We start from the raw sequence: 12965 nt of genomic DNA on the forward strand, positions 1-12965 counted from the left end.
CCTGAAAATTTTCAATTGGAGGGGGGTATTGCAGTGTTTTGAATATGTTAATGCATAATGGATTGGCAGCAGTAACTCACAACAACAACAGACGGAGTCTTGAGGTGGTGGTAAGGGTTTAATTTAGTTCCTGGGGTGTTTCAACACTGGTGTTACAATTATGTCAGTTTTTACTTGATTTGTGTGTTAAGGGTAACTGCACACATTCGCTTAAAATCAGAGCAGGTCTGATTTTATGAATGTCTCAAAGCACTTGCTTATTGACAGTCTTCAGATAGCTAGATTTTGTCTGTGAGCAGGTTTCCCCCATCTCTTTCTTGTGTGGCACAAACTCCCTATTTGAAGGACCCTGTTTACTTGGGCAATGGAATTCACATGGTTTCCAGCATCACTGAAGTAGCTCACAGAATGTGAGTGTGGCCTCTTTGCCTGGTCAACAAACAAGGAAACCAGAAAAACAACTTGCCCAAGAAGAGTGAACAGAAATATCTCTGCTTTCTTGCTTTCTTCCTTTTTCTTTGGGGGTGGGGGAGAATATTGCAATGGCCAGTATGGTAAACAACACCTTTTCTGAAACTGATCACATTACTGAATGCATAGTGAGTTAATTGCATCTACTAAGAGCACTAATTCTGAAGAATTGTCATATTTCTATTAATACACTTAGACGTGCAAGCCGACTCTCTGTGATCTGAAATGACAGGGTTGTCCTTTTGCAGTGCAGAAGTAATCCTCTTAATGTGAAAAAGAAGCTCAAGCTTAACATTATTAATCTGTTGACAATAATAATTAGCCATTCTTGTCTCTGTTACTCTGGGAACAGCATTTTCTTGGACACAACTTTGGGAGCTCAGGCCAGGAGGGGGTGATTATGAAGCTAAATGAACTTTTTACCCTACAGTGTTTTTATAGCTGTCTGTGGTTATGGCACATGAACTTTTGATCATCACAGCCATTTGTTTTTGGCCTGAAAAGTTACCAGAATGTTACTATCTCATTTTCTGGAACAATTTTTAAATACCTCACTCCAAATACCAAAATATCACAATTCTTGCTAGCACAGAGAAATATTCGCCATTAGGGAGAGATGGGCAACCAACTCCAAACAAAAAGTCAGAGTCGGAGTCATGATTTTGCACGAGGTTTTGTTGGCTTATTATAAAGCACAAGGAAACAGACACATTCTTGGCAAATGTATCTTTCCCTTATGAAACTGACGTGTTTCCAAATGTGCCTGGTGACCCTTCCACGTGGGAACTGTTCCTTTGGCTGACAGCAAAAGAAAGTATCTTGGTTCACATCACAATGATCATTGTAGAATATTTTCGGTGCTTACTAATTACTGAATCTATGCACAGTGGATGCATGAAATAGTTTTCCAACAGGTTTGGGGGAGCCCCTCCCCATGAAAGGCGTCTCTGGGAGGCTGAGCCAAGAGTGGAGGAACAACAGGGACTCTTGAAGCTTTTCCCAATGAACCGTGGTTTCATGCTTTTCTCCACATTGTTTCTCATGCCTGGAACTTGAGGGTGCACAGCAGTGCAGCTGGAAAGGGTTAAACTCCCTCTCCTTCCTGCACTCCCAACTGCAGACAGCCACAAACAATTTTAAGGCATCGTATTTTTGCGTTAAATCACACAAAGTGGGGTGAAATGAGGGAGCAACGATGAGCAAACTTAACTCCACCTCCCATCACTGTTGCCCTCCACAGGTTGGAGGAATAACATCTTTGGTGGAGAGCCTGGTCTGCTTTTGTAGGCTACCTCGGAAGATTTAAAACCCTGTTGCATCATGCGGGGAGCCAACATAGGTAGAGCAGTCCGTCCCCCCCACACACACGCTACACCTCAAACCCATGGAGGGCAACAGGAGACAGAGCCAGCATTTGCATCCTTGCTTTCCCCCTTCATACATTGATTCAGCACAGAAGTAGGATGCCTGAATAAGACTGTAGCTTTGTGTCATTTTAAAACAGGCATCAGGAAAAGGTTACACATCTGCCATATGATGTCTAGTTTGGACCCAGAGGCATTCCATTTTGCTCCCCTTTGCCCTCAGAACCAAGAACGGTGTTGAACGAGAAGTACATAGAAACCTTGTTGTTTTCCAAATGGCTTTGAATGTTTTGCTGTTTGATTCCTTTAGCACATTTGTTGATTCTGCTTCCTTTTTAGAAACACCTGTAGTATTCTTGCAGTTGTATCAATGGATGCTTCACCAAGTATATTGTCCCTTGTAAAGTTCAAGGTGGTGGGAAGGCGGGACAGGCTGTATAAATAAAGTTAGGATTATTTTGCAGCTTAGGTAAGAAGACCCTGTGAACTGCTTCCTTCCACCCGAGCTGACTGTGTTGATTTTATGCAAACACAACATAAATTGTTACAGCAAATTACTAACTAAGCAGTCTTTGGTGGTGGCGAGATCTTTCCACTTTGAAAAGTTGGAAGAACTGTTTAATAAATACTTGTACATTTTTAAGTAAACAGTTTGATCTGCGGTAAGTGTGGTCAAATTTAAAGTAGTTAAGCTAGAAATGTTCTCTTTTGGCGTATGCTGGCCTGTGGTAGCCTTATCTCTTATCATATTTTTCCATCTGTGCAGATGAATGGGAACTTTAAACTCCTTGTGCGTTAGACCCTTATACCTGTCAGTTTATACTTGAAATTATGGAGTGGAAAGTGTACATTCCTCACCAGTTGAGCATGCAAGGAATTTTTCCTTGATCTTGAGTGAAAAGTGCATTTTTACCATACTCTGTTTTTCACTACTTATCTCCCTCATTACCATCATATTTCAGGGTTGGTACAGCTGCAAACCACATCTAAGAAACATGTTTCCAGTGTCATTGATCACCAGAGGATCTTTACTGTTTGACTTTGTTAAATAAGTAGTCACCTACAAAACTAATAGGGATCTAAGAGTGTGCACCATGGTGTGTGGAATCAATGCAGAACAGCCAGTAGCTTAATATGTTTAGGTGGCCCCATGCATATCAGATTTTCTACCCACGTATACATGGTCCCCACACTGATGACTTCTGAACACTGATGACTTCTGAATGACTTTCTGGTCCAAAGTGATTTTACCAGATAATTTAGTAATTGGTGTTTAACTGCTGTTGTTTTTAACTTGTGATGTTACTACTGCTTTGTGCGTTTGAGCTGTTTGAGTCTGTTGATACTAGATTGTATCCAACATTAGTCATGCTCGAGAGCAGACACATGAACACGACTAAACTAGGTCCATTCATGTGAATAGATCTACTTAGTAAATTTTGTTGAATGCCACCCATTGTTTTTAATTCTGCTGCTATAGTGGGCTGTGGTCAAATAATTTTTACTCAAAGTAGACCCACTGAAATCAGTGGGTCCAAATCAGACATGGCCATTAATTTTTGCTGGGTCTACTCTGAGTAAATATTAGTTGACCTCAGCTCTATATTTTTAGATGTCTTGGTGGTTTTAGGGTATTATGGTATTATATATTTTTAAATGTTTAAAGTTAGCTAATTGAATTAAAGCGGCCTACATTTTATAAGTGTCTGGTAATCATGATCTCAGTCAAATATTGTGAATTCCTAAAATGGGGTTGTGTGCTGATAAAGCATTGAAGGATTGCTTTACCTCATTCTGGATTTCTTGTATAAGAACATATTGGACCATAGTTACTTAAACATTATCATTGAATTAAATCATTTAACAATATGCTCCCAAGAAACCGCAAGATCCAATGCATGATGTAGAAAAGTACCATTGTTTGCTTCTACTGCATTTTTTAGCCAACCCGCCTTCACAAATCTTCCATTTTTCCCCCTTACACTTGTCTGTAAGAGAAATGAAGTGCCAGGATTTGGCCTTAGTCCAGTTACTGCTCAACAGTTTTCCCCTCCCTTAATGGAATCTCCATTGTATACACTTTGAGTGCATGAAGTGTCTAACGTACCAACATACATGAAAGATGTTAAGTTTTACTGCTCTCAGCAGTCTGGACATAAACATAATTTGACCCTACCTTCTATTGAGGAACGTGATAGTTGACAGTAGAACTGTAAACACAAGATTTTAGCTTCTGATGCATGAGTATAACAAGAAGTTGGAGCTATACATTCTAAAGCAGATAAATGTATTCAGGAGAAAAAGTTTAAAAATGAGTAGCGATCAGTGGTTAGCCTTAAAGGGACTTTGATGGTATCCAGGCTGCCCTGGGTATTCCTCCCCAAGCAATGAGAGAAGAGGTGGGAAAAGCAGTCAAGGCAGCCCCTGCCTTCCTGGTAACAAGTGGGCAGGACAGTTTGGGGAGGGGGGTCAGCCAGCCATTATCATTAGCACAAGGACCAAGGAACTGGATGGAGACCAAGAAGGCTTGAATAGCTGCTACGTTGCCAAGGGGATGTTGCCGCACCTGACACCATTTGAGACCCTGGATGTCTCCCAACCTGCCTCTGGAAGCTTGCAGCACTTTAAGAAACAGAGGGAAGGGGCTAGGGAGGAGATCAACCTGCTGACTCTTGTCTTTACCAGCGGCAAAATGTGGGGTAGACACTACCCATCTCTCCATATCTGCGGCTCAAGAGGGAGGTAAACTCATTGCATTGCAAGGGGTTGCACAACTCTCAGGGGTCACTTCCAACTCTACAATTCTGTGATTCTGTGATTTTAACCTCTGCAGCTACATCCATGTTTGTTGCCAAAAGTTAAAGTGCTAGACAACAGGGGTGATCATCATTTAGCATCATTAGTAGAGGGGGAAGTATTTAGCACTAATCCCCTAGTTATACCCATAATTATAGCAGGGGTAATTGGATATTCTTGAACTCTGAACTCCCATCAGCTTTGCTGGCTGCTAGTGGTGGCATTTGGAGACCAACAAAATGAAGAGGACACCACATTGGCTACACCTGGTCCTGCAGTTAGTTTTCCAGAGCTACGTTCCAAGTACATGTAAGTGAAATAATTGCACGTTCCTTAGCCGGGTTGGCATTATGTAAACTGCCATGCACACCAATGGAACTGTATAAAGGAAATTAGCAATAACCGCCAATGTTCCTCTAGCAGTGTTTTACTTTGCAGAAAGCACAGGTGAAGAAGATGTCGTGTCTTTCTAGCAACTGGCATGTGTGGCATCGCCTCTGACAAATGCAGGTTTTTCTTGGTGCAAGTGAGACCTGAGTATGAAACATGGCCTCAGCCAATTATTTGGTGCTGTTGGATAGTAACCTAGATAGAACCTAGACATAATCCAATACGACTGTTTTTGAATTGGGTGCAGAGCGGGGCTGCTTTCATTGTTATTTATTGTGATTTGTCGCCTTTTCAAATTGCATCCATGGATGTCTCTCTCTGGTGAAAATGATGCATGCAAGCACACGCTGTCCTTCATCCCATCAATAAATATCTTCCCAAATTCTATTTACAAGACCACCTAGTTCCATGTCACATTTTACATCTGTCCCTTTCCACTCAAGCTCTTCGCCATTTCTTTTCTCTGCAGTATTCCTCATCCTTTGGACCACCCAGCTAGCAAAAGGCACTACATTTCTTCTGCAGTACTCTGCTGATCTCTCTCTCTCTTACAGCTGATATTTCAGCAGTTGTCACAGATCCTCTCCAGCCTGGTTGCTAAGGGTCTCCCAGCATGAGGGTAGTAATAGCCCTTTGTCCCGTTGGGAGGTTTAAAAGGTCATTTGTCAAAGTTTCAGTGAAATCCTTGTTTTACTACATCATGATTACTTGGGCATTACGGACGAATAGGACAGCGCAAGATTTATCAGCTCTGAGCGAGAAGCAAATCTTCAGGACACACAGTTGCCTTTTGAATAAACGGAAGCCAAAGGCACAGCCGTAAAATACATAACTGGAGTTCTGTTGGCTTTTCACTTGAAATTATGAATAGATCTCAAGGGTTGTAGTTCTGTATTCATGGCCCCTTCATATGCAGCTGCAACCACTTGGGAGCAGGTTCCCTTTGGTGCTCAAATGCATCTCCCAGGTATGCATGGGAATACTGTAGTGTAGGGTGACCTAGGGGTCCTTCCAAGCCATTGACAATGAGGTAGAAAAGACTGACTTCATCAGCCCAGTTTTTTGTTTGTGTACGGGTTAATGCATAAATAAAAAAGCTTAATAGCAGGGTAGGGTCAGGAATCGTAGTGGAGACCTTCTACTATATGTTGATAAGGAAATGTGCACAATTCCTTCTTCATGGAAGGTTAATATGCACCTTCTCCGTGAGGCCTGGTGAATGTGCACAATGGCTGGTTTTTCTGCACAATAACTTACATTCCCCTTAATAGCTATGCCACCGTCAATGTGCATTACAAGAGTTGAACATGATAGGGTGCTGCCTCAAGGAGTTTACAGTCTAAAATTCAACCCAGAAAGAATAGGGGAAGATTATGGGTTTTTTAATTTCAGTTGCTTTGACTTACTTATAATTGGGCCTTGGGATAATATAAGGTGGATGAATGGATTTGGCATTTCAAGGAAAATGTTAGCTTTGAGACCAAATGAGAGCCGATATCCTGTAGGTGTTCTGAAAGGCATAGGAGGCAGAAAAGAATAAGGGGCATAGTCAACTGTCAGATGACCGGACGTAGGGTGGAACTGGGAAAGGTTGCATGCAGGAGTGCATTGGGACTTAAGAGTGAAGAAATTGCAAGGGTGAGACTATGGAGGGTTTTTCCAGTAAGGGCAATTGGTTTTCATTCGGAGTGGGCTGAATGAATGCAAGACAGAGAAGAGATTTAAGAAGACATGCCATGCAATCACAGGCTACAGAAAGCCGAGAGCTGAAGTGCACCAATGGAAAATCCATAAAGGTTGTTTGTAGCCAAAGCAACACAACTCGGGTTCTTGGCAAAGGAAGCAAAGAGCTGTATTTTCTGGTCTACCCACATTGTTGCCGTGTCATCCCCTGGGTAACAATAAAGCCAATGTTTTGTTGAGTTTTCCCCTTCTCCTGACCACAGACAGCGCCCTTCTGTCGATCTGGCAGCAACCTGAATGGAGACACAGACGCCAAGGTTGTTTGGCCTTGCTCTTTGCTAAAGTGGTTTGTTTAGCAGCAGCTACACTCAGTACTCTACATCTGTGTGATCAGCTGTGTCTCTGTTTGCATAGGTGTACGGTGTACTTTGATTGTTCACCAAACTCTGCAGCTGGTTCAAGCCCAACATGAGAAGCTGTGGCATACAAAAAGATCATCTGCAGCCAATGGGAGAGGTTTTAACACAGGGACTGGAAACCTGTGATGCTGCAGTTGCTTCTGGACAATAGCTCCCATTGTTCCTGCCCATTGGCCATTCTGGCTAGGACTCATGGAAGCTGGAGTTCAGGATGCAGCAGGTTCACCATTTGTTTCTTAGGCCATGTCCTGAAGGCACACGACAGGCAGCAATATGGAGGGTGTGTGTGGAGAGAGAAAGTATGCTTAGAATCTCAGAACTGTAGAGGTGGAAGGGACACCAGGGGCTATCTAGTCCAACCCCCTGCAATGCAGGAATCTCGGCTATAGCATCCATGACAAGTGGCCATCCAGCCTCTACTTAAAGCAGTTTGATTATGCAGCATAAACACAAGGATGGTGGTTGTTCCTCTTTAAACCCAGTGAACCCCTCTTTTACTGTTTCGCCTACTCTTTGTATAGCAATTATTATCATTATTATTTTATCATTTATATTCCCCAGCAACTCTGGGCAGCTTCCAGCAATATAAAATCACAATAAAACATCAAACACTAAAAACTTCGCTGTAGAGAGTTGCCTTCTGGTGTCTTCTGAATGTCCTGTAGTTGTTTCTCTGTTGTTAATCTGTTACTCCACAGTGGCTGGTAGGGTGGAAGGCAGGGAGCCCAACAGTTGGCAGATCCCAGAACTAATCACAGGCATAGCCAACAAATTCTAGTTTCCTCCCCATTGTCCTGACTGCAGAACTGAGACAAAGGAGGAAGGCGGCAGCCACAACCTGGACTAGTTGTAAGAAGGCAGGTGGGGGCTGACGGAAGCTGACGGAAGGCAGACGGAGGTTGCTGGGACAGTGCCCCATTTTCCCTGATGGTCTAGCCTCCACTGCCATTGCCTGATTTATATTACAGTGCCTTTTTATTGGGCATCTATTGTCATTTGGGCAAGAGTCTTCTTCATTTTTGGTGCACATATCTAGCCTGGTGTTGTCTCTTCCCCCTTGCCTCAGATTCCTATCACCTGTTATCTGATCTGTCTTCCTGCCTTCCTTTTCTTTTTTGCCCAGGATGGAACATGGGTCTTTCAGCACATGTTTCGCCACTGATCTGTTACCCCTTGCCTTAAGAAAGCAACAACTTTTAATCTTTTATCAGCACAGTACGGTCTGTTTGTTTGTTTGTTTGTTTGTTTGTTTGTTTGTTTATATAGAGAACAGGCAAACCATCAAAATACCTTGAAATAATTTTGTAAAGCAATACTGTGGTTTGATTGATAGGATGATGCAGGTATCCCAGCAAGCCACCTTGCTCCTTTGTGCTAATGTGTATGTGCACATTCAGAAATGATAGGCATCTTCCTGACATTGGGTCTTTCTGCTTCAGTTTGCAGCTCACCTGGTGAAAGTCAAATATCCAAGGGTTTGCATTTTGGATGGAGGCATCAACAAAATCAAGCCAACTGGTCTGCTGACTGTTCCTTCTCCACAAATATGAGTGAGAAGCTTGCATTTTTATCAACAATATGAGAAGATTCTTTATGGGCATTACGGCATCTGCGTTGCAATAGCGACACATATTTTTTATGGCTTTCCATCGTGATTTTGCAGGAAATACTGTAGTATTCTTCCCTTTCACCTTTTTTCTGGATGAAAAAGTGGAGCTTTGGAATGTTTAATGTCACCCCAAGTCATCTAAGATCATCGTGGCAATGAACATCAACTGTGCTATTTTAAAAATCCGCAGACATTCTCTCAAAATATTCATGCAAAAATAAGTGAATTGTTTTAAAGTAAATGTTTCAGAGAGCGAACACTTTAAATTAATGGGATGCAATCAACTCATGCAGATCCGATAAATGTTGGGCTCTTGCACATTTCCCTTTCAAAGAGTTCTGTTGTCTTATTTCTCTTGTTTTTCTATTTCTAGTGCTCTTTCTTTTTTAAAAGATATTGGTATCAATAAAATAGCATGCCTCCACTCTTGGCAACATTTAAAAAACATTTTGTTCTATCAAATACTTCATTTAAGCCATGTTTAACCTTTCTTTCTTTGAAAAATTTCAAATGTCTGAATATTAACTTTGATATAAATGAACTTTACAAATGACGTCTGCGTAAAAAGTATAGGCTTGTGCACAGACCTCACAGATAACATCCTCAGGCTTTATGTTTTAATTTGTAATGTAATTTAAATTTGCTTTTTGCAAATTCTAAAACTCCGAAGAAATATCTCTACTTCAACAACTTACAGACAGCGTCAGAAGGAAAACAGTCGTGTGTGGAGAGCTTAAGGTGGAGAACACCCTGGCAGTCTTCACCTTTATGTTTTTCAGCATTATAAGACCTATTGCTTACAGTGTCTGCATCAATAGACTAAAATAAAGTCCTGAGTTTGTTTTTACCGTAATCAGAGCCTGGCATGATAACAATTTTTTCCTTTTTTTAGAGAGGAGCCCTTGAAATGTGAAGATTAACAATAACATCTCAAGTGCATAAAAGAGGTTGCCTAATCTGGGTTTCAGACCACAGTGATTTTTTTTATGCTTCTAGACAGCACATTTTACTTTCAAATGAAGACATTAGATAAAGGGCAAGTTTATATATATATATATATATATATATATATACACACACACACACACACACATATATATATATATATATATATATATATATATATATATATATATTCTCTTTGTTAATCATAAGTGCATCTCACTCATCCAGTCCCTTCTTCCCAAGCAATGGAATGGGAGGTATACCTGAGGCCCAACTGATTCTCTCATGAGTTTGGGGTTGGAGGATGGCTGATGCTTCAAAGACCAAAGGTGATAGAACAATCATTGTGGGACTGGGAAGATGTGAGTGACAAGCCAGTTGCTTCCCCTAAGCCAACAGAAATTCCTCCCCTACTGAGTTCCATGGGATACCAGTAACATTCTCCCAAGCCAAATGCAGAAAAAGCCCACCTGAAAGAACAGGCCCTGGATTCTTCTCCAGCTCAGATTAAAAGGGAAACCAGAGAAGAGTGCCCATTTTCCCACCCTGTCACATGTTGATCTTCTGCCTCGATGGAGTAGATATATTCCCATTTCCATAGGAGTAGGAAACCATCAAAACTCTATGGAATCAGAAATCTTATCACAGGTGATTTCATCATATCCTTCACCTTTGTAAAGCTATGATTAGGCCAGGGGTCAGCAAACTTTTTCATCAGGAGGCCAGTCCACTGTCCCTCAGACCTTGTGGGGAGCCGGACTATATTTTGAAAAATATAAATACCCTGCAAGCCAGTCCCGCAGCTGCCTCCGGACCTGGAAGAAGAATGTACTCTGCACGCACTCAGAGGCGCGTCTCGGCACCGCCCGCTCACCAGAGTTGACCAGCAGCAGCTGCTCCATCAGCCCGCCAGCCTCTCCATCCATGGCCGCACCAGGTTTACCTCAGCTGCAGGTGGTGAGGCTTCGGATTGGCTGCAGGAACTTCCTGCAGCCAATCCGAAGTCATGCCAGCGTCACTGCCTGCCCAGAGGTGTCCACACTTCAGATTGGCTGCAGGAGCTTCCCGCAGCCAATCCGAAGCCTTGCCAATGTTGCCGGCCACCCAGAAGCTGTGCCAGTGTCGCAGAAGTCAGCCCCCATGCAGCGAGGTGTCCGCATCGTGCGGTGACTGACCAAGCAGGTGGCAGGGTTTACGAGCCTGGCGGGCCACATCCGGCCCACGGACCTTAGTTTGCTGACCCCTGGATTAGGCAGTCCCTGTTCTCAGGCTTACTATCTAAAAGACACAACAGAAAACAGATGAGGAGGGAAGGTGGGAAGGTGGGAAGAGCAAAGTAGGGCTTGTTCCTTAGGTGCAGAATCCTTGCAATGAGCAGTTAGAATTGAAAGAGTTGTTTTATTTTTATCACACCTTTCTTCCAAGCTCAAAGTGGTGTACATGCTGCTCCCCCTCCCCATAATAGAGGGTGGGGAACATACGACTTGACATCAGTACATATGAAAAGGATCTAGGGGTCTTAATAGACCACAGGCTTAACCATGAGTCAACAGTGTGATGCTGTAGCAAAAGAAGCTACTGCTATTCTAAGCTTCATCAACAGAAGTCTAGTGTCCATATCAAGGGAAGCAGTAGTACAACTCTATCCTGCCTTGGTCAGACCACACCTGGACTGCTGTGTCCAGTTCTGGGCACCACAATTTAAGAAGGATATTGAAAAACTGGAACATGTGCAAAGGCGGGCAGCCAAGGGTCTGGGAACCAAGCCTTATGAGGAACAGTTGAGGAAGTTGGATTTGTTTAGCCTGTAGAAGAGAAGACCGAGTGGTGATATGGTAGCCATCTTCAAATATCTGTCACATGGAAGAACAGTGCCCTGTCTTGTTGGCAAGCAGCATTGGGAGCCTTCTTTGGCTGAAGAGCAAGATAAAAATGGTTGGAATAAACAAACGATAGCTAGCAAGGTAAGCAAGGCTTCCCATCCTGGAATTGGCATTGCAGGAGTACTTGATGTGTTGCCCTCCGAATGTTTTGGGCTACCACTTCCATCATCCTTGGCCATTGGCCATGCTGGATGGGTCTGGTGAGAGTTGTAGTACAAAACATCCGAAGAGCACAACATTGGCTACCCCTGCTGCAGTGCGTCTTCTGGTCTGGAGTCATTTCAATACACCTGCAATGCTTGTGGATATCGCCAGCATCTTTACAACTTTTTTAGTTCCCAAGTACAAAAAGTATGCAGATGAACAAGCATTTTGGAGGGGGGGAGGGGGGAAGGTGAGAGTCGTTTTTGCCTCCAGGTATTCCAAAGCGTGTTTCATCAACTGTCAAAGGACAAGTTTTTTTCTACCGAATATGTATTTACCTGGCATTATCACGGTAAGCTGATTCCAGTGTGAGTCACGGCTCCACCTTTTCTCAGGCACCTCTGTAGGGAGAAATTTTATCTTGTTTCTTGGTTTAGGACATAACTCTGGCGCCACAGAGCACAAAAGTAGCACAATAAATCTTTCTTCCGCAGGATAATTGTTAATATTAGCTACAATAACAAGCCTGTCAGTTTGCAGGGATTCAGGGGCACTGGGTATGGTAGACCCCAAGGAATTAGGGGAGGTTTAGCTTTCTCGCCTCCAGAGTACTAGACTCGATTTGCCTGGTTCCCACCCTTCCAAATGCCTTCAGTTAATCCTTTGGAGTCCTTAATTAGCCTTCTCGTTTTCTGACGCTTTTGAAACGTCTGAAGTTTCTCTCAAATCTGGCTGCTGAATGATAGTAGCGGATCTGTGATTAGGCTTGATGTTCCGTAAGGATTGTGTGATTTCAAGGTATGGCAGAATCAAGACCCAGTTTAGAATGGACATCAGTTACTGTAGGTTTGTTTTCTCTTAAGGATGCCATTCCCATCCTGTTGAAGTCAGTGGCAGATTTCATGTTATTTGTTATTTATGGCGTTTATAGCCCACCGTTTGTCCAAGGAGCTCAAGGTGGTTCTCCTCCTCCTCAGTGTTATCCTCACAGCAACCCTGTGAAGTAGGTCAGGGTGAGACACTGTGACTGGCCCAAGATCACCTACTGAGTGACCTTGGGATTTGAACTGTGGTCTCTTCGTTCCTAGTGCAGCACTCTAATCACGGCTCCACATGCACTATCGATGTGCTTGTCATTGCTTGTGGATTGCACACCTAGGCTGCAATCCAGTTACATGGAGGTATGAAAGCCGACGGGCACACACTGCGGGGTGTGTTGTCTGCCCCGGGTGTCATCCCTGAGGGGGGTGACTTTGCTGCG

The 12965-nt window shown here is 43.1% G+C and overlaps 1 protein-coding gene across 1 annotated transcript in view; it reads left to right on the forward strand.

Annotated features, from left to right (window-relative positions):
* The window catches only part of TBCK (TBC1 domain containing kinase), an 86832-nt gene extending 77247 nt beyond the window's left edge, over nt 1-9585 (forward strand). Inside the window, exon 26 of the mRNA XM_081020285.1 lies at nt 8563-9585. Coding sequence (XP_080876411.1) covers nt 8563-8673 — 111 coding nt within the window. The 3' untranslated portion in view covers nt 8674-9585. The remainder of the gene's footprint in view (nt 1-8562) is intronic.
* The last annotated feature ends 3380 nt before the right edge of the window (nt 9586-12965 follow it).

The sequence above is a fragment of the Podarcis pityusensis genome (genome assembly GCF_964106645.2).
Source record: "Podarcis pityusensis genome assembly, chromosome: 9".
Classification (NCBI taxonomy): Eukaryota; Metazoa; Chordata; class Lepidosauria; order Squamata; family Lacertidae; genus Podarcis; species Podarcis pityusensis.